The sequence below is a fragment of the Hyperoodon ampullatus genome (assembly GCF_949752795.1).
Source record: "Hyperoodon ampullatus genome assembly, chromosome: X".
In the NCBI taxonomy this organism is placed as follows: Eukaryota; Metazoa; Chordata; class Mammalia; order Artiodactyla; family Ziphiidae; genus Hyperoodon; species Hyperoodon ampullatus.
This window is the reverse complement of record NC_136913.1, coordinates 87,044,689-87,066,764: the sequence shown is the minus strand read 5'-3', so window position 1 is coordinate 87,066,764 and position 22,076 is coordinate 87,044,689. Positions and strand designations below refer to the sequence as shown.

Genomic DNA, 22,076 nt, shown 5'->3' with positions numbered 1-22,076 from the left:
CAGTATGCAGCACAAACTCAATATGACTGAAATGAAACTTCTTGCCTTATTTCCACACCTGTTTCTTCTCTTACAGCCCTTATCACTGTCAGGACTGTTACTAGTCAGTTGTTTAACCTTGACATACACAGTAGGCATCTTTTTCTCTTTTTTTTTGTGGTACGCGGGCCTCTCACCACCGCGGCCTCTCCCGCCGCAGGGCACAGGCTCCGGACACGCAGGCCCAGCGGCCACGGCTCACAGGCCCAGCCACTCCACGGCACAGGGGATCCCCCCGGACCAGGATACGAACCCGCACCCCCCGCATCGTCAGGCAGACTCCCAACCACTGTACCACCAGGGAAGCCCCACAGTAGGCATCTTTGCCTTCACCTTCTTCATCCTCTCCACTCAATCAGTCACTCCATTCTGTCAGTTCTACTTCTCAAACCTATTCTGTGTTCTTTTGTCTTCCTGTTCTGGTTTAGGCCTGCCCTGCAGCAGATTCAGCGAGTACGTGTACTCCAAACATGTGTTCCAAACATTGTGATGGGACCTTTAACACACATTATTTAATTTTCTTGACAAGGTAGGTCATTTCGTAGATGAGAAACCAGAGGATGACAGAAATACAGTGACTTTGCCTAATTGGTTAGAAGCATAGTTAAGTAAACCTAGGTTGTCTTTTTGTCTGGATTATTATAATAATCCCCCTGTCTCCTTTGAATTGTTTTCTTTTTTGAAATTTAAAAGTAAGACATGTTTGTAAAAAAAAAATCATAACTGTGTAAAGTAAAAAGTAAAAGTTGCCCCCTTGCAGTTCTGCTTCCCAAGAGAAACCAATAATAATGGGTTTTGTTCTAGACCTTTTTCTTTGCATATACAAATGTATAGATAAATACTTTACCAAAGAGATCATTCAAGTGCAGTCCTGAAATTACTTTTTTTCCCACTCAGGAACATATTTTCATACAGATCTACCACATTTTTAAAATGGATACATAGTATGCCATCATTTGGAAGTATTGTTTTGTTTAATGATTTCTCTGTTAAAGAACTTGTTTTTGCTCTTACAAATAATATTGCAGTAACTTTCTTGTACTTATACCTTGCATACACATTTATGTGAATATTTCTATTAGTTAGGTTCTTAGATGTGGTATTGCTTGCCTAACGAGTATGCATATTTTACAATGTGTTACTAACTGTACTTCAATTTGTCTTTTGAATCAGTCTTCCATACTATAGCTGGAGCAATCTTTGTAGAACAAATTTGAGTATGTCATTTCCCAATATCAAAAACAAAGCAACAACAAAGATGCTCGATGGATTTCTATTGTCTGTGTCATCAGTTTTAAATTTCTTAATTTTTAAGAGTATTCGAGAGCTACATAATCTGGTTCCAACCTGTATTTCCTACCATTCTCCCCAACCAACAAACATATAATATACTCTGTTCTATAAGGTAAAATCCACCTGCTCTGTAAAACCTTCCACATGTATAGTTCTCTCTCTTCCCTCTCTAGGCAAGACAGAACTAGTTACTCCCTTCTGTAAGTTCCCATAACAATTTATTATCCCTTTAGTAGCACTTAGTACACTGTACTGTGTGTGTATCTGTCTCCCCCTACTACTCTGTGACCTTCATAAAGACAAGAACTGTGCCTTACTCATCTCTGTATCCCCAGCACTTTGCCCAATACCTGTGATTGGGTTCTCAACAAATGTGAATGAAATAGGTGAAGATATTCTTGAGGTAGTGTTAGCAATAAGGACTTTGGGAGATAGAATAGGTGACAGCAGTTCTGAAGTGTAGCAGAAAGCTGACTGCATCCTGGGAACATGGATGCTGGTCAGGAAAGGGGAAATGGGTTTCAACTGGCAGAGGTCCCTGTGTGGTTTTCTCCACTACAGAGACCAGCTGTCTGATTATTTGGCTTAATAGACTTGTTACTTGAGAACATTAAAAAAATTGAAAATTGGATGATTGAGGATACACTTTGGTGGAGGGGGAATTTGACTCAGCTGTTCTGTGCTCTTTCCAGACTTATGTTGAAAGACCCAACCCTTTGGCAGAGTCATGAATAAGTATTTCTTCTTGAAAAATCAAAACCTCTTCATTTTCAGGGTAGGATTCACATGGGAGTAGGAATGGTAAATTGGTCACATAATTCTATGTTATCTCTAGCCTGGCTCAAGGAAGAGGTAGCCCACCGAAAGGCTCTAGGGCTGTGGGCCTCTTCTGGAGTAAATTACCTGTGCGAAATTAGTTCTTATCTTATTTCAGGCAACTCTGGGGTAGCTCTCCTGGACTGGTAGCTTTGAAGAAAGAAGAGTAGAAGGAAAAACTAGAATAAGTCATGTCGGAGATACTTGACCTCTCTTTTCTGTCTGAGGTGGAAAGGGATTTGATCCTCAGTGTTCTACAACGAGATGAGGAGCTCCGAAAAGCAGACGAGAAAAGGATTAGGTAAGAGTCCCAGAAAAATCATGGGCTCCCAGGCCTTTAACCAATGATACCTGGACTTTTCCTTATACTTCTCATCTGACTTTCAGAGGAACTTGTGTATGAGGTTTACAACTCCTTAGTGGGTCAGGTTGGGTCCTGAGGTTGTGGTTCCACAGAACCAAATAGTCTTACTGTCTCTACCCCTCAACCCCTCTCCATCCAGCCTATGCAGATTTCAAATCACTTGTGTTTCTCTTTTGGGTCTTGGCAGGCGACTGAAGAATGAGTTACTGGAGATAAAAAGGAAAGGGGCCAAAAGGGGCAGCCAACACTACAGTGATCGGACCTGTGCCCGGTGCCAGGAGAGCCTGGGCCGTTTGACTCCCAAGACCAACACTTGTCGGGGTTGTAATCACCTGGTGTGTCGGGACTGCCGTATCCAGGAAAGCAGTGGTACTTGGAGATGCAAGGTGTGCACCAAGGAAATGTGAGTGTTAACTTATGGCTGAGTAGAGAGAAGAAATGGGGCCCCAGTTGTGGTTAGAATTTCTCCCCTCATCCTTTGTTGGTTGAATGTCAAGGGCCATTTTTTTAATCCGTATGTCATTTTCTTTTATTCCTTTGCAGAGAGCTGAAGAAGGCAACTGGAGACTGGTTTTATGACCAGAAAGTGAATCGCTTTGCTTACCGCACTGGCAGTGAGATAATCAGGATGTCCCTGCGCCACAAACCTGCAGGTACCGGACCTGTCGGGAAATGGTTCCTTGAGGTGCTTGACCCTCTGCTGTGGGTGATAGACACTCTGCTGTGGAATCTTAGTGTATTCTTATTGGTGGTGTCTTCACTCCATGAGCTCAGCCTGTTTGTAGGGAACATGAAGATTGTGTTGCCATCCTTTCTGCAAGCATGCTGTGTTTCCTTTCCCCCCCTCATCACCACCCCTCTGCCATGCTTTTGTTTGTCTTGAAGTGAATAAAAGAGAGACAGTGGGACAGTCCCTCCTTCATCAGTCACAGATGGGCAATATCTGGCCAGGAAGAAAGATAATTCAGGAGCAACAGAAGGAACCCAGGTAAGAACCAAGCAATCATTTAAAGAACTGCTACACATTCCTTTAATTCTTTTATATTTTTTACTTCTGTTTGTAAAATAATAGATTCTCATTGTAGGCAAATTTGGAAAGTACAGAAAAGAATAAAGAAGGAAGAAAAAAAAAACTTCCTAATCCTGCAACCCACATATAAACATTAACATTTTGGTATATTTACTTTGTGCTTTATAAGAACAATTTGAAGACAAATACAGATAACACATACTCATTATTAAACATTTAACCAGTATAGGAAACAATAAAGAAATGAACAAATCACCCAAATTCTTACTACCCCAGTATTCATATTATGTGAAAATTATTTCAGATATCTTTTGTGCATATATGTAGATAGAGGGATGGGTGAATGGATAGACTGAAAAACCTTTATAATATTGGGTCATAATATATTAAATTAAAAGCTTTGTTTAATTTTACTTGAATTTGACAGAATAAAACACTGAAATAAAATACAGGAATTGCTAATCTTCAGACGAATGTTTCTTTACCATAAAAGATATTAGTCATTAATATCCATTTAAGCTTAAGAAAAAATATGAAAACCATGGACCAGTTAGTCATTTTTTTGTAGTCTTTTTGGTAACAGCCTTATCAAGCTATAATTCATACACCATATAATTCACCTATTAATAGTGTACAATGCAATGGTTTTTAGTATATACACAGAATGGTGCAACCATCACCTCAATTGATTTTAGAACTTTTTGTCACCTTAAAAAGAAACCCTGTACCCTTTAGCTATCAGTGACTCCCCAACCTCCATATCTTTCCCATCCCTAAACAGTCACTGATCTACTTTTAATTTCTATATATTTGCCTATTTTGGACATTTTATTTAAATAGAATCATACAATATGTGGTCCTTTGTGACTGTCTTGTCTCACTTAACATAATGTTTTCAGGGTTCATCCATGTTGAAGCATGTATCAGTACTTCATTTCTTTTTATTGCCAAATAATATTCCATTATATGTATATACCCCCATTTGTTCATCCATTCATCTGTTGATGGACATTTGGATTGTTTCCACTTTTTGGACTAATGCTATTATGAACATTTGTATTGAGTTTTTGTGTGGACATATGTTTTCATTTCTCTTAGAAAGATACCTAGGAGTGGAGTTGCTGGGTCAAATGATCATTTAGTCATTTTGTAAATCTACCTTTTTCAGTATTAAACATTATCAGTGGACTCTACTATGAAGAAGGAGGAGGAGATTAGCTTCCTTACACTTCCTCCTAACACTTTCCCCTACTCCCACTTTTTATTAATCAAGTTATTTTTACTTTGTCAGGGCTTACAGCATTTACATTCTGTTATGCAGTCATAAACCATCTGCTTGTTTTATCTGTTTGTTTAGTTTTAGTTCATATTTAAAAGGATCTTATGCTTACAACCAGGCTTTGGCCCATGGTTCATCTATATTTCTGAATCCTTTACTTTGACTTATTTCTTGATTGTCAGGATTTTATCATTGAGAAGTTCCTTCAAGAAGAGGTTGTGGGTGCTATATTCATTTCACTCTTTCATGTTAAGAATGTCTGCCTAGTCCCTTTATGAATTTGAATGATGTCTTGGCTGGATATTATATTCTTGGGTTACACTTTCTTTCCCTTAGAATATTGTAGACATTACTCCATTGTCTCCTGCCACTGAATGTAACTGAAGAAGTCTTAGGCCAGCTAGCCTTTTGTTTTTCTCCCTTGTAGGTAACACACACTGTGTGTGTGTGTGTGTGTGGTGTGTGTGCGTGCGCACATACATGCACGCACACATGTGTGTCTGAATATGCCTGAAATTTTCCTTTTATTTTTCTTGAAGTTTAGTAACTTAACAAGGATAGATCTCACTGGTGATCATCCTGTTTCATTTTTCCCTAATACACAGTGTACCCTTGATGAATTCTTTCTTCACTGATGGAAAATTTTTCTGCATTGTATCCTGTGAACTCTTTCTATTTCACTAGTTAAGTTCTCCACTTCAGGGACATTGGATTTCTTCATCTTCCATTTCTGTCCTTTTACTGTCAAATGCAAAAGAAAAAGAGAAAGGTGAAAGCAATTAATCATAATAACCCAACCCTTTCTTCTGCGCTATTACTTTGATTTTCAGCCATTTTCTTTTTTCCATTTCCTCCCTTCTTCCCTCCCCCCTTCCTTTTTGCTGTATCTAATTTACTGATTTGAATGAATGATCTTGTTTAGGTTTTAATTTATTCTTTGCTCTCAGTTTTCCTTTTTCTCTAATTTTGTTGTTTCATCATCTTGTATTGAGCTCTTGTGCCTTATCAAATCTATATTCTTATTAAGTTCCTGTGTAAGTCTAAAGCATTCACAAAAAAGCTACTTATTTTCCTATGGTTATATTCTTCTCCACAATGAGTTCTTTGTACATCATGCAAGTTCTTTCTATTTCTCCCCACCCCATGTCATATTTATGTATCTTCTGGACCACTTCTTTTCATTCTACTCATGTTTAACATGGGAGGTTCTGTCTGTATTTTTTGTTTGCTCTGATATAGTGTGTGAATTCTTCTTGACAGGCTTTTCATCTCAACTTGACACAATTTATCTCTTCTCCACACTCAATTATACTTTAGTTTAAGGATAGAAGTTACTTTCTACAAAAGACCTGTACTCCAAAAACTATAAGAGGCTGATGAAAGAAATTAAAGACAACACAAACATACTCTGTTCTTCAATTGGAAGAATCAATATTGTTAAAATGACCATACTACCCAAGGCAATCTACAGATTCAATGCAGTCCCTATCAAATTACCAATGGTATTTTTCATAGAACTGGAACAAGAAAATTTAAAATGTGTATGGAAACACAAAAGACCCTGAGTAGCCAAAACAATCTTGAGAAAGAAGAATGGAGCTGGAGGAATCAAGTGCCCTGACTTCAGACTATACTACACAGCTACAGTAATCAAAATAGTATGGTACCAGCACAAAAACAGACACATAGATCAATGGAACAGGATAGAAAGCCCAGAAATAAACCCACACACTTATGGTCAATTAATCTATGACAAAAGAGGCAAGAATATACAATGGAGAAAAGACAGTCTCTTCAGTCAGTGGTGTGGGGAAAACTGGACAGTTACATGTAAAAGAGTGAAATTAGAACATTCTCTAACACCATATACAAAAATAAACTCAAAATGGATTAAAGACCTAACTATAAGACCAGATACTATAAAACTCCTAGAGGAAAACGTAGGCAGGACACTCTTTGATATAAATCACAGCAATATTTTTTTTGGACCTGTCTCCTAGAGTAATGGAAACAAAAGCAAAAATAAACAGATGGGACCTACTTAAACTTGAAAGCTTTTGCACAGCAAAGGAAATCATAAACAAAATGAAAAGACAACCTACGAAATGGGAGAAAATATTTGCAAATGATGTGACTGACAAGGGATTAATTTCCAAACTAAACAAACAGCTCATACAGCTCAACATCAAAAAACCAAACAACCCAAACAAAAAATGGGCAGAAGACTTTTAATAGACATTTCTCCAAAGAAGACATACAGATGGCCAACAGGCACATGAAAAGATGCTCAACATTGCTAATTACTAGAAAAAAACAAATCAAAATGATAATACGGTACCACCTCACACTGGTCAGAATGGCCATCATCAAAAAGTCTATAAATGATAAATGCTGGAGAGGGTGTGGATCAAAGAGAACCCTCCTATGCTGTTGGTGGGAATGTACATTGGTGCAGCCACTATGCAAAATAGTATGGAGGTTCCTTAAGAAACTAAAGCTGGAGTTGCCATATGATCCAACAGTCCCACTCCTGGGCATATATATGGAAAAGACAAAAACTAATTCGAAAAGATACATGCACCCCAAGGTTCATAACAGCACTATTCACAATAGCCAAGACATGGAAGCAATTTAAGTGTCCATCAACAGATGAACGGACAAAGAAGACGTGGTACATATATACAATGGAATACTACTCAGCCATAAAAAGAAAGAAAGAATGCCATTTGGAGCAACATGGATGGACTTAGAGATTATCATACTAAGTGAAGTAAGTCAGACAAAGACAAATACCATATAATATCACTTATATGTGGAATCTAGAATATGATACAAATAAACTTATTTATAAAACAAATCGACTCACAGACATAGAAAACAAATTTATGGTTACCAAAGGGGAAAGGGGTAGGGAGGGATAAACTGGGAATTTGGGATTAGCAGATATACAGTACTATATATAAAACAGATAAACAACAAGGATCTACTGTATAGCACAGGGAACTATATTCAATATCTTGTAATAACCCATAATGGAAAAAAATCTGAAAAAGATATATATATATATATATATATATATATATATATGCATATGCATATAACTGAATCACTTTGCTGTACACCTGAAACATTGTAAATCAACTCTACTTCAATAAAAAGTAAATAAAATAAAATACAATACTTGGGAAAAAAGAAATTGCTTTCTATATACTTCTTTTCTGTAACCTGAGGGGAGGGGCAAAAGACAACTTGGGGATCCTGGGTTTCAGTTTCCTGAAATTCTCTTAAATATCTGGGCTCACTCAGTCCAGCTCTGGATGCATCCTCTAGTTCATACCAGCGACCCTGAGAGATGACATCCCCCAGCAGGCTTGTCTGCCTCTGTTGGGGTCTCCCAGTGATACCTGGGGCTGCAAATCTTGAGGATTTTTGTTTTCCTTGTCTTACCCCAGGACTGCCTGCTCACTTAATCTGTATATCTCCGCATTGGAAGTTTTGCTGAGCTAGATCTTTCTTCGTTTTCTTAGCCATGACTTTTTCAACTTTATGACTTGAGGCTTTAGTCCTTTCCTCATTTGGCTGCTGCTGGTGAATTTTTGACTTTTTATTTGTGTTTTTTCCCCTAACTTTCTCTTGGCCAAAGAGAAATGATTTTATCATGTTTTATATGATTGATGAAAAGCAGTATAGAAATATATCAAATGAGTCCCCAGTAACCTCACTTCCTCTGCCCCAGACAGTTCTTGTTACCAGTCATTAATAATTTTGATATATGGACTACCAGACTGTCTAAATGTACAAATATGGCTTAGATATTTCAAGTTTTCATTTCTTTTTACAAAAGGATCGTACTGTATACATGTTAAGTGAAAAAAATGAGACAGAATTAAAAAAACTCAAGAATACAGATAATATGGAAAATGGGCAAAAGATTTGAACATTTTACCAAAGACAATACACAGATGTCAAATAAACACATGAAAAGATGCTCAACATCATTAGTCATTAGGGAAATGCAAATTAAAATCATTATACGATGCTACTGTGTACCCACTAGAATGGCTAAAATTATAAAGACTGACTATACCAGTTTTTTTAATTTAAATTTTTTATTGAAGTATAGTCAATTTACAATCTTGTGCTAATTTCTGCTGTACAGCAAAGTGACTCAGTTATGCACATATATACATTCTTTTCAAATATTTTTTCCATTATGAATTATCCCAGGAGATTGGATATAGTTCGCTGTGCTATATGGTAGGACCTTGTTGTTATCCATTCTAAAAGTAATAGTTTGCATCTATTAACCCCAAACTCCCTGCCCATCGCTCTCCCTCCTCCTATCCCCCTTGGCAACCACAAGTCTGTTCTCTATGTCTGTGAGTCTATTTCTGTTTTGTAGCTAGGTTCATTTGTACCATAGTTTAGTTTCCACATATAAGTGATATCATATGGTATTTGTCTTTCTCTTTCCGACTTCACTTTAGTAAGATAATCTCTAGTTGCATCTATGTTGCTGCAAATGGCATTATTTCATTCTTTTTTATGGCTGAGTAGTATTCCATTGTATGTGTGTACCATATCTTCTTTATCCATTCATCTGTCGATGGACATTTAGGTTGTTTCTATGTCTTGGTTACTGTGAATAGTGCTGCTTTGAACACAGGGTTGCGTGTATCTTTTTGAATTATAGTTTTGTCCGGGTATATGCCCAGGAGTGGGATTGCTAGATCATATAGTAACTCCACTTGTAGTTTTCTGAGGAACCTCCATACTGTTTTGCATAGTGGCTGCACCAATTTACATTCCCACCAACAGTGTAGGAGGATTTCCTTTTCTCCACACCCTCTCCAGCATTTGTTACTTGTAGACTTTTTGATGATGGCCAGTGTGAGGTGGTACCTCATTATAGTTTTGATTTGCATTTCTCTAATTAGTGATGTTGAGCATCTTTTCATGTGCCTGTTGGCCATCTGCATGTCTTCTTTGGAGAAATGTCTGTTAAAGTCCTCTGCCCATTTTTCAATTGGGTGGTTTGTTTTTTTGTTGTTGAGTTGTATGAGCTATTTGTATATTTTGGAGATTAAGCCCTTGCTGGTTGCATCATTTGCAAATATTTTCTCCCATTCTGTAGGTTGTCTTTTCGTTTTGTTTATGGTTTCATTTGCTGTGCAAAAGCTTGTAAGTTTGATTAGGTCCCATTTGTTTATTTTTGTTTTTATGTCTATTGGCTTGGGAGACTGACCTAAGAAAATATTACTACAGTTTATTTCTGAGAATGTTTTGCTTAGGTTCTCTTCTAGTTTTATGGTGTCATGTCTTATATTTAAGTCTTTAAGCCATTTTGAGTTTATTTTTGTGCATGGTGTGAAGATGTGTTCTAACTTCATTGATTTATATGCAGCTGTCCAACTTTCCCAGCACTACTTGCTAAAGAGACTGTCTTTTTACTATTTTAGATTCTTGCCTCCTTTGTCAAAGATTGACTGTAGGTGTGTAGGTTTATTTCTTGGCTGTCTATTCTGTTCCATTGATCCATATGTCTCTTTTTGTACCAATACCACACTGTTTTGATTACTGTAGCTTTGTAGTATTTTCTGAAGTCTGCGAGAGTTATGCCACCTGCAGACAGGTGTTTTTTTTCCCTCAGAATTACTTTGGCAGTTCTGGGTCTTTTATGGTTCCAGGTAAATTTTTGGATTATTTGTTCTAGTTCTGTGAAAAATGTCATGGGTAATTTGATAGGAATCGCATTAAATCTGTAGATTGCTTTGTGTAGTATTGCCACCTCAAGAATATTAAATCTTCCAATCCAAGAGCATGGGGTATCTTTCTGTTTTTTTGAATCTTCTTTAATTTCCTTTATTAATGTTTTATAGTTCTCAGTATATAAGTCGTTCATCTCCTTGGTCAGGTTTATTCGTAGGTATTTTTTTGGTGCAATTCTAGAAGGTATATATATTTTTTTACATTCTCTTTCTGATATTTCATTGTCAGTGTAAAGATGCAATCGATTCTGGGTGTCAATCTTGTATTCTGCTACTTTGCTGAACTCATTTATTAGATCTAATAGTTTTTGTGTGGAGTCCTTAGGGTTTTCTATGTATAGTATCATGTCATCTGCATATAGTGACAATTTTTCCTCTTCCCTTCCAATATGGATACCTTTTATTTCTTTTCCTTGTCTGTGGCTAGGACTTCCAATACTATGTTGAATAGAGGAGGTGAGAGTGGGCATACTTCTCTTGTTCCACAGTTGAGCACGAAGGCTTTCAGCTTTTCACCATTGAGTATTACAATGCCTGTGGGCTTGTCATAAATGGCTTTTATTATGATAAGATATGTTCCCTCTATACCCATTTTGGTAAGAGTTTTTATCATCAATGGATGTTGAATTTTGACTTTTTCTGCATCTACTGAGAGGATCATGTGGTTTTTGACTTTTCTTTTGTTTATGTGGTGTATTACATTGATTGCTTTGCGTATGTTGAACCATCCTTGTGAACTTCGGATGAATCCCACTGGTCATGGCATATGATCTTTTTTAATGTGTAGTTGGATTCGGTTTGCTAATATTTTGTTGAGAAGTTTTGCATCTATATTCATCAAAGGTATTGGCCTATAATTTTCTTTTTTTCATGGTATCTCTGTCTGGTTTTGGTATCAGGGTGATGGTGGCTTCACAGAATGTCTTTGGGAGTGATCCCTCCTCTTCAATCTTTTGGAAGAGTTTGAGAAGGATCAGTATAAGTTCTTCTTTGTGTGTTTGCTAGAATTCGCTTGTGAAGCCATCTGGTTCTGGACTTTTGTTTGTAGGGAGGATTTTTTTTAACATCTTTATTGGAGTATAATTGCTTTACGATGGTGTGTTAGTTTCTGCTTTATAACAAAGTGAATCAGCTATACATATACATATATCCCGATATCTCCTCCCTCTTGCATCTCCCTCCCACCCTCCCTATCCCACCGCTCTAGGTGGTCACAAAGCACGGAGCTGATCGCCCTGTGCTATACAGCTGCTTCCCACGAGTTATTGGTTTTACATTTGGTAGTGTATATATGTCCATGCCACTCTATCACTTCGTCCCAGCTTACCCTTCCTGCTCCCCGTGTCCTCAAGTCCATTCTCCACATCTGCGTCTTTATTCCTGTCCTGCCCCTAGGTTCTTCAGAACCGTTTTTTTTTAGATTCCCTATATATGTGTTGGCATATGGTATTTGTTTTTCTCTTTCTGATTTACTTCACTCTGTATGACAGACTCTAGGTCCATCCACCTCACTACAAATAGCTCAACTTCATTTCTTTTTATGGCTGAGTAATATTCCATTGTACATATGTGCCACATTTTCTTTATCCACTCATCTGTCAATGGACAATTATGTTGCTTCCATGTCCTGGCTATTGTAAATAGAATTGCAATGAACATTGTGATACATGACTCTTTTTGAATTATGGTTTTCTCGGGGTATATGTCAAGTAGTGGGATTGCTGGATCATATGGTACTTCAATTTTTAGTCTTTTTTTTTTTTTTCTTTTTTGCGGTACGCGGGCCTCTCACTGCTGTGGCCTCCCCTGTTGCAGAGCACAGGCTCCGGATGTGCAGGCCCAGCGGCCATGGCTCACGGGCCCAGCCGCTCAGCGGCATGTGGGATCCTCCTGGACTGGGCCACGAACCTGTGTCCCCTGCATCGGCAGGCAGACTCTCAACTACTGTGCCACCAGGGAAGCCCCAATTTTTAGTTTTTTAAGGAACCTCCATACTGTTCTCCATAGTGGCTGTATCAATTTACATTCCTACCAGCAGTGCAAGAGAGTTCCCTTTTCTCCACACCCTCTCCAGCATTTATTGTTTGTAGATTGTTTGATGATGGCCATTCTGACGGGTGTGAGGTGATATCTCATTGTAGTTTTGATTTGCATTTCTCTAATGATTAGTGATGTTGAGCATTCTTTCATGTGGTATGTTGGCAATCTGTATATCTTCTTTGGAGAAATATCTATATAGGTCTTCTGCCCATTTTTGGATTGGCTTATTTGTTTTTTTGATATTGAGTTGCATGAGCTGCTTGTAAATTTTGGCAATTAATCCTTTGTCAGTTGGTTCATTTGCTAATATTTTCTCCCATTCTGAGGGTTGTCTTTTCATCTTATTTATGGTTTCCTTTACTGTGCAAAAGCTTTTAAGTTTCATTAGGTTCCATTTGTTTAATTTTGTTTTTCTCTAGGAGGTGGAGCAAAAAGGATCTTACTGCAATTTATGTCATAGAGTGTTCTGCCTATGTTTTTGTCCAAGATATTTAGAGTGTCTGGCCTTACATTTAGGTCTTTAATTGTTTTTTTTTTTTTTTTTTTTTTCGATACACGGACCTCTCACTGTTGTGGCCTCTCCCATTGCGGAGCACAGGCTCCAGACGCACAGGCTCAGTGGCCATGGCTCACGGGCCCAGCCGCTCCACGGCATGTGGGATCTTCCTGGACCAGGGCACGAACCTGTGTCCCCTGCATCGGCAGGTGGACTCTCAACCACCGCACCACCAGGGAAGCCCGGTCTTTAATTGATTTTGAGTTTAGTTTTATGTATGGTGTTAGGGAGTGTTCTAATTTCATTCTTTTACTTGCAGCTGTCCAGTTTTCCCAGCACCACTGATTGAAGAGGCTGTCTTTTCTCCATTGTATATTCCTGCCTCCTTTATCAAAGATAAGGAGACTATATGTGCATGGGTTTATCTCTGGGCTTTCTATCCTGTTCCATTGATCTATATTTCGGCGTTTGTGCCAGTACCATACTGTCTTGATTACTGTAGTTTTGTAGTATAGTCTGAAGTCAAGGAGCCTGATTCCTCCAGCTCTGTTTTTCTTTCGCAAGATTGCTTTGGCTATTCGAGGTCTTTTGTGTTCCTATACAGATTGTGAAAACTCTTGTTCTAGTTCTGTGAAAAATGCCATTGGTAGTTTTTTAGGGATTGCATTGAATCTGTAGATTAGTTTGGGTAGTATACTCATTTTCACAATGTTGATTCTTCCAGTCCAAGAACGTGGTATATCACCCCATCTGTTTGTGCCATCTTTAATTTCTTTCATCAGTGTCTTAATAATTTTCTGCATACAGATCTTTTGTCTCCTTAGGTAGGTTTATTCCAAGGCATTTTATTCTTTTTGTTGCAGTGGTAAATGGGAGTGTTTCCTTAATTTCTCTTTCAGATTATTTATCATTAGTGTATAGGAATGCAAGAGATTTCTGTACATTAATTTTGTATCCTGCTAATTTACCAAATTCATTGATTAGCTCTAGTAGTTTTCTGGTAGCATCTTTAGGATTCTATGTATAGTATCATGTCATCTGCAAACAGTGACAGCTTTACTTCTTCTTTTCTAATTTGGATTTCTTTTTGTTCTTTTTCTTCTCTGATTCCTGTGGCTAAAACTTCCAAAACTGTGTTGAATAATAGTGGTGAGAGTGGACAACCTTGTCTTGTTCCTCATCTTGGAGGAAATGGTTCCAGTTTTTCACCACTGAGAATGATGTTGGCTGTGGGTTTGTCATATATAGCCTTTATTATGTTCAGGTAAGTTCCCTCTATGCCACTTTCTGGAGGGTTTTTGTCATAAGTGGGTGTTGAATTTTGTTGAAAGCTTTTCCTGCATCTATTGAGATGATCATATGGTTTTTCTCCTTCAGTTTGTTAATGTGGTTTATCACATAGATTGATTTGTATATATTGAAGAATCCTTGCATTCCTGGAATAAACCCCACTTGATCATGGTGTGTGATCCTTTTAATGTGCTGTTGGCTTCTGTTTGCTAGGATTTTGTTCAAGATTTTTGCTTCTATGTTCTTCAGTGATATTGGCCTGTAGTTTTCTTTCTTTGTGACATCTTTGTCTTGTTTTGGTATCAGGGTGATGGTGGCCTCGTAGAATGAGTTTGGGAGTGTTCCTCCGTCTGCTATATTTTGGAAGAGTTTGAGAAGGATAGGTGTTAGCTCTTCTCTAAACGTTTGATAGAATTCGCCTGTGAAGCTGTCTGGTCCTGGGCTTTTGTTTATTGGAAGATTTTTAATCACAGTTTCAATTTCTGTGCCTGTGATTGTTCTGTTTATATTTTCCATTTCTTCCTGGTTCAGTCTCAGAAGGTTCTGCTTTTCTAAGACTGTGTCCATTTCTTCCAGGTTGTCCATTTTATTGGCATATAGTTGCTTGTAGTAATCTCTCATGATCCTTTGTATTTCTGCAGTGTCAGTTGCTATTTCTCCTTTTTCATTTCTAATTCTGTGGATTTGAGTGTTCTCCCTTTTTTTCTTGATGAGTCTGGCTAATGGCCTAACTTTTTTTTTTTTTTTTTGTTTTTCTCTCTCTAATTGCTTTAGGTGTAAGGTTAGGTTGTTTATTTGAGATGTTTCTTGTTTCTTGAAGTAGGATTGTATTGATATAAACTTCCCTCTTACAACTGCTTTTGCTGCATCACATAGGTTTAGGGTCGTCATGTTTTCATTGTCGTTTGTTTCTAGGTATTATTTGACTTCCTCTTTGATTTCTTCAGTGATATCTTGGTTATTTAGTAGTGTATGATTTAGCCTCCATGTGTTTGTATTTTTTACCGATTTTTTCCTGAAATTGATATCTAGTCTCATAGCGTTGTGGTCAGAAAAGATACTTGATATGATTTCAATTTTCTTAAATTTACCAAGGCTTTATTTGTGACCCAAGATATGATCTATCCTGGAGAATGTTCCATGAGCACCTGAGAAGGAAGTGTATTCTGTCATTTTTGGATGTAATGTCCTATAAATATCAATGAAGTCCATCTTGTTTAGTGCATCATTTAAAGCTTGTACTTCCTTTTCTATTTTCATTTTGGATGATCTGTCCATTGATGAAAGTGGGGTGTTAAAGTCCCCTACTATGATTGTGTTACTGTCGATTTCCCCTTTTATGGCTGTTAGCATTTGCTGTATGTATTGAGATGATCCTATGTTGGGTGCATAAATATGTACAATTTTTATATCTTCTTCTTGGATTGATTCCTTGATCACTATGTAGTGTCTTTTTTGTCTCTTGTAATAGTCTTTATTTTAAAGTCTATTTTATCTAATATGAGAATTGCTACTCCAGCTTTAATTTTTTTTTTTTCGGTACGTGGGCCTCTCAGTGTTGTGGCCTCTCCCGTTGCAGAGCACAGGCTCTGGATGCGCAGGCTCAGCGGCCATGGCTCACGGGCCCAGCCGCTCTGCAGCATGTGGGATCTTCCCGGACCGGGACACGAACCTGTGTCCCCTGCATCGGCAGGTGGGCTCTCAACCACTGCACCACCAGGGAAGCCCCCAAGCTTTAAGTTGATTTGTATTTGTATGGAATATCTTTTTCCATCCCCTCACTTTCAGTCTGTATGCCTCCCTAGGTCTGAAGTGTGTCTTTTGTAGACAGAATGTATATGGGTCTTGTTTTTGTATCCATTCAGCCAGTTTATGTCTTTTGGTTGGAGCATTTAATCCATTTACATTTAAGGTAGTTATCGATATGTATGTTCCTATTACCATTTTCTTAATTATTTTGGTTTTTTTTATTGTAGGTCTTTTCCTTCTCTTGTGTTTCCTGCCTATAGAAGTTCCTTTAGCATTTGTTGTAAGCCGGTTTGGTGGTGCTGAATTCTCTTAGCTTTTGCTTGTCTCTAAAGGTTTTAATTTCTCCATTGAATCTGAATGAGATCCTTGCTGGGTAGAGTAATGTTGGTTGTAGGTTTTTATCTTTCATCACTTTAAATATGTCCTGCCACTCTCTTCTGGCTTGCAGATTTTCTGGTGAAAGATCAGCTGTTAATCTTATGGGGATTCCCTTGTATGTTATTTGTTTTTCCCTTGCTGCTTTTAATATTTTTTCTTTGTATTTAATTTTTGATAGTTTGATTAATGTGTCTTGGCACGTTTATTGGATTTTTCCTGTATGGGACTCTCTCTGCTTCCTGGACTTGATTGACTATTTCCTTTCCCATATTAGAGAAGTTTTCAATAATAATCTCTTCAGATATTTTCCCAGTCCCTTCTTTTTCTCTTCTTCTTCTGGGACCCCTATAATTCGAATGTTGGTACATTTAATGTTGTCCCAGAGGTCTCTGAGGTTGTCCTCAATTCTTTTCATTCTTTTTTCTTTATTCTGCTCTGCAGTAGTTATTTCCACTATTTTATCTTCCAGGTCACTTATCCGTTCTTCTACCTCAGTTATTCTGCTATTGATTCCTTCTAGAGAATTTTTAAATTTCATTTATTGTGTTGTTCATCATTGTTTGTTTGGTCTTTAATTCTTGTAAGTCTTTGGTCTGGTGGGTTTTTACCTTGCTCCTTCATCTGCTGTGTGTTTCTCTGTCTTCTCCTTTTGCTTAACTTACTGTGTTTGGGGTCTCCTTTTCGCAGGCTGCAGGTTCGTAGTTCCTGTTGCTTTTGGTGTCTGCCCCCAGTGAGTTAGGTTGGTTCAGTGGGGTGTATAGAGTTCCTGGTGGAGGGAAGTGGTGCCTGTGTTCTGGTGGATGAGACTGGATCTTGTCTTTCTGGTACACAGGAGCATATCTGGTTGTGTGTTTTTGCATGTCTTTGACCTTATAATGATTTTAGGCAGCCTCTCTGCTAATGTGTGGGGTTGTGTTCCTGTCTTGCTAGTTGTTTGGCATAGGCTGTCCAGCACTGTAGCTTGCTGGTCATTGAGTGGAGCTGTGTCTTAGCATTGAGGTGGAGGCCTCTGGGAGAGCTTTTGCTGTTTGATATTACATGGAGCCGGGAGGTCCCTGGTGGACCAGTGTCCTGAACTCGGCTCTCCCACTTCTGAGGCACAGGCCCGACACCTGGCTGGAGCACCAAGACTGTGTCAGCCACACGGCTCAGAAGAAAAGGGAGAAAAAAAGAAAGATAGAAAGAAAAAATAATAATAAGATAAAATAAAGTTATTAAAATAAAAAAAATTATGAAAAACTAAAAAGTAGTAAAAAAAAAGAAAGAAAGAAGAGAGCAACCAAACCAAAAAACAAATCCACCAATGATAAGAACCACTAAAAACTATACTAAAAAAAAAAAAAAAAAGAAATGGACAGAACCCTGTGACAAATGTTAAAAGCAAAGCTATACAGACAAAATCACACAAGGAAGCATACACATGCACACTCACAAAAAGAGAAAAAGGAGCAATGAGTATTTATGTATATTTATAAAAAAGAGGAAGAGAGCAATCAAATCAATAAACAAATCTACCAGTGATAATAAACTCTAAATACTAAACTACGATCAACATAAAACCAGAAACAAGTTAGATGCAGAAAGCAAACCCCAAGTCTACAGTTGCTCCCAAAGTCCACCACCTCAATTTTGGGATGATTCGTTGTCTATTCAGGTATTCCAGAGTTGCAGGGTACATCAAGTTGATTGTGGAGATTTAATCTGCTGCTCCTGAGGCTGCTGGGAGAAATTTCCCTTTCTCTTCTTGGTTTGCACAGCTCCTGGGGTTCACCTTTGGATTTGGCCCCACATCTGCATGTAGGTCACCTGAGCCCGTCTGCTGTTCACTCAGACAGGACGGGGTTAAAGGAGCAGCTGATTAGGGGGCTCTGGCTCACTCAGGCTGCGGTTAGGGAGGGGTACAGAATGTGGGGCAAGCCTGCGGCAGCAGAGGCCAGCATGACGTTGCAACAGCCTGAGGCACGCCGTGTGTTCTCTGTAGGGAGTTTTTTAAAATTACAGATTCTATTTCACTTATAGTGATCAGTCTGGTGGGCTTTATGTTTCTAGAAAGTTGTCTGTTTCTTCTTGGTTGTCAAATTTGTTGTCATAAAATTGTTCATATTATTCTCTTATGGTTTTTTTTGTAGTTCTGCAGTATCTGTTGAGATTTCTCCTTTTTCATTTGTGATTTTGTTTATTTGGGTTCTCTCTCTTTTCTTCTTGGTGAGCCTGGCCAGAGGTTTGTCAATTTTGTTTACCCTTTCAAAGAACCAGCTCTTGGTTTTATTTACTTTTTCTATTGTCTTTTAAAATCCGTATTTTGTTTATTTCCTTCCTGATCTTTATTACTTCCTTCCTTCTGCTAACTTCAGGTTTTGTTTGTTCTTTTTTTCTAATTCCTTTAGGTGGTATGTTAGGTTGTTTATTTGAGATTTTTCGTGTTTTTTTAGGAAGACCTGTATTGCTATGAACTTCCCTCTAAGAACTGCTATTGCTGCATCCCATAGATTTTGTATGGTTGTGTTTTCATTTGTTGTTTTCTCAAAGTATTTTTAAATTTCCGTTTTGATTTCCTCATTGACCCATTGGTTTTTTAGTAGCATGTTGTTTAGTCTGCGTGTAATCATTTTTCTGTCATTTCTTTTCCTGTGGTTTATTTCTAGTTTCATGCCATTGTGGTCAGAGAAGATTCTTGAAATAATTTCTGTACTCTTAAATTTGTTGAGGTTAGTTTTGTGCCCTAATATGTGGTCAATCCTAGACAATGTTCCATGCGCAGTTGAAAAGAAAGTGTATTCTGTTTTTTTTTTAGATGTAATATCCTGAAAATATCAATTAAGTCTAACTGTTCTATTGTATCATTTAGGGTCTCTCTTGCCTTACTGATTTTTTGGCTAGAAGATCTGCCCATTGATGTGAGTGTAGTGTTAGTTTCCTACTCTTATTATATTCCCGCCAGTTTCTCCCTTAATGTCTGTTAGTGTTTGTTTTATGTGTTTCGGTTCTCCTATATTAGGTGCATATATGTTGATAAGTGTAAAATTATCTTCTTGTATTGATCCTTTTACCATTATATAGTATCCTTCTTTATCTTTCTTTATGGCCTTTGTTTTAAAGTCTATTTTGTCTGATATGAGTATTGCAACTCCTGCTTTCTTGTCATTTCCATTTACATGAAATAACTTTTCCCATCCCCTCACTTTCAGTCTGTGTGTGTCCTTTGCCCTAAGGTGTGTCTCTTGTAGGCAGCATATTGTAGGCTCTTGTTTTTTGGTATCCAGGCTGCCACTCTATGTCTTTTGATTGGAGCATTCAGTCCATTGACATTTTAGGTAATTACTGATACGTATGTATTTATTGCCATTTTAAACCTTGTTTTCCAGTTGATTCTATGTTTCTTCTTTGTTCCTTTGTTTTTCTTTTTGTTTTTCTTTTTGTGGCTTGATAATTTCCTTTTATTTTACGCTTGTGTTCTCTTTTTGTTTTTTGTGAATCTGTTGTATATTTTTGATTTGTGGTTGCCCTGTTTTTCAAGTATGTTAACCTCTACCTATATCTGCTTTCTTTTGACTGATAGACATATAGGCTCAAACACATTCTAAGAAAAAAGAATCTACATTTTCTTACTCTCCTTCCCCACATTTTATGATTTTGATGTCCTCTTTTACATCTTCGTGTTTATCCTTTTGCTGTTCCTTGTGTTTATCATCGCTTTCACAAATAGTTTTTTTTCTCTTTGTGATCTGTATACTGGCTAATTTAAGTGATTTACTTTCCAATAGTGATTTCCTCCTTCCTATATCTTCTTCCTTCTTTTCAATTTAGAGAAGACCTTTCAATATTTCTTTTAGGATAGCTTTAGTATTGCTGTATTCTTTTAGTTTTTGCTTGTCTGAGAAATTCTTTATTTCTTCTCCCATTCTAAATGATAATCTTGCTGGGTAGAGCATTCTAGGTTGCAGATTTTTCTCTTTCAAGACTTTGAATATATTTTGCCATTCCCTCCTGTCCTGCAGCATTTCTGTAGAGAAATCAGCTGATAGCCTTATGGGGGTTCTCTTATAATTAACTCCGTTTTTCTCTTGCTGCCTTTAGAATCCTCTCTTTAACTTTTTCCATTTTATTATAATATGTCTTAGCGTAGGTCTGTTTGGGATCATCTTGTTTGGGACCATCTGTACTTCTTGTATCTGGATATCTGTTTAGTTCTTCAGTTTGGGAAGTTTTCAGCCATAATTTCTTCAAATACATTTCCTTTCTTTTTTCTTTTAAATTTATTTATTTTTGGCTGCATTGGGTCTCTGTTGCTGTACGCAGGCTTTCTCTAGTTGCAGCGAGCGGGGCTACTCTTCATTGTGGTGCATGGGATTCTCATTGCGGTGGCTTCTCTTGTGGAGCATGGGCTCTAGGTGTGTGGGCTTCAGTAGTTGTGGCGTGCAGGCTCAGTAGTTGTGGTGCATGGGCTTAGTTGCTCCACGGCATGTGGGATCTTCCCAGACCAGGGCTCGAACCTGTGTCCCCTGCATTGGCAGGCGGATTCTTAACCACTGTGCCACCAGGGAAGTCCCCTTCAAATACATTTTCAATCCCCTTTTCTCTTCCTTCTCCTTCTGGAATCCCCATTATTCATAGATTGGCATGCTTTATATTATCTCATAGGTCTCTTGTATTGCTTTCACTTTTTTTCTTTTTCATTTGGCTTTCTGCCTGCTCTTTTGATTGGGTAATTTCCATTATTCTATCTTCCAGATCACTTATTCTTTCTTCTGCATTATTCATTCTGCTGTTCATTGCCTTTAGCTCAGCTTTTGTCTCAGCAAATGAATCTTCTAGTTTTTCTTGGTTCCTTCTTATAGTTTCTCGTTCCTTTTTATAGTAATTTGCATTTCTGTCAATAGCCTTTCTTAATTCCTTTAGTATTTTCATTATCTCCTATTTGAAATCCATGTCTATTAAACTGAAGTGGTCTCTTTCATTGTTTGTTCTTTCAGGACAATTTTCTTGGTCTTTTAACTGGGAGTGTTTCCTCTGCTTCTTCATTTTGCTTGTATTTCTCTTACCCTGTGAGTTTAGGAGAAACAGTTACCTACTGTAGTCTTGGAGGGCTATTTATATGCAGGAGTGTTCCTGCGTAGGTCGTTTGGGTTTAATATTCTTTTGGCGTGAGGGCTGATTTTGGTTTGGTTGCTTGCCATCTCTTTCCTCAGCATGTGTTGGCTGTGCATGCTCCAGGGGAGACGACAGGGGTGGGGTGGCAGAGGTTGGTGACTGGTCACAGGACCCTTGGCAGTGGCAGGTCTTGCGCACTCCCAGGGAAGTGGGGGCAGTGGCTGGCGCCTGGTCACGGGACCCATGGTGGCAGTGGGCTGCACACCTTCCTGGGGAGGCGGGGGCAGCGGTTGGCACTCAATCTTGGGACCCTTGATGGTGGCAGCAGTCTATGCCCATCTCTGGGGTCGGAGATGGCAGTGGTGGCTCATGCCCACGCCTGGAGCTTGTGTAGGCAGTGCCTTGCTGCTTGAGAGTGTGTGCTCAGAGAAAGAAGCTCCTAT

General features: G+C 38.2%; 1 protein-coding gene across 3 annotated transcripts in view; it reads left to right on the top strand.

Moving 5' to 3' along the window:
• Positions 1-2,339: 2,339 nt before the first annotated feature.
• SYTL4 (synaptotagmin like 4) overlaps positions 2,340-22,076 on the top strand; it is a gene marked incomplete at both ends in the record, with an annotated part of 39,999 nt that continues 20,262 nt past the window's right edge. For all 3 annotated transcript variants that reach the window (XM_079727366.1, XM_079727365.1, XM_079727367.1), the window contains 4 exons: positions 2,340-2,449; positions 2,700-2,915; positions 3,056-3,165; positions 3,398-3,500. In XM_079727366.1, the coding sequence (XP_079583492.1) occupies positions 2,340-2,449; positions 2,700-2,915; positions 3,056-3,165; positions 3,398-3,500 (539 nt within the window). The remainder of the gene's footprint in view (positions 2,450-2,699; positions 2,916-3,055; positions 3,166-3,397; positions 3,501-22,076) is intronic.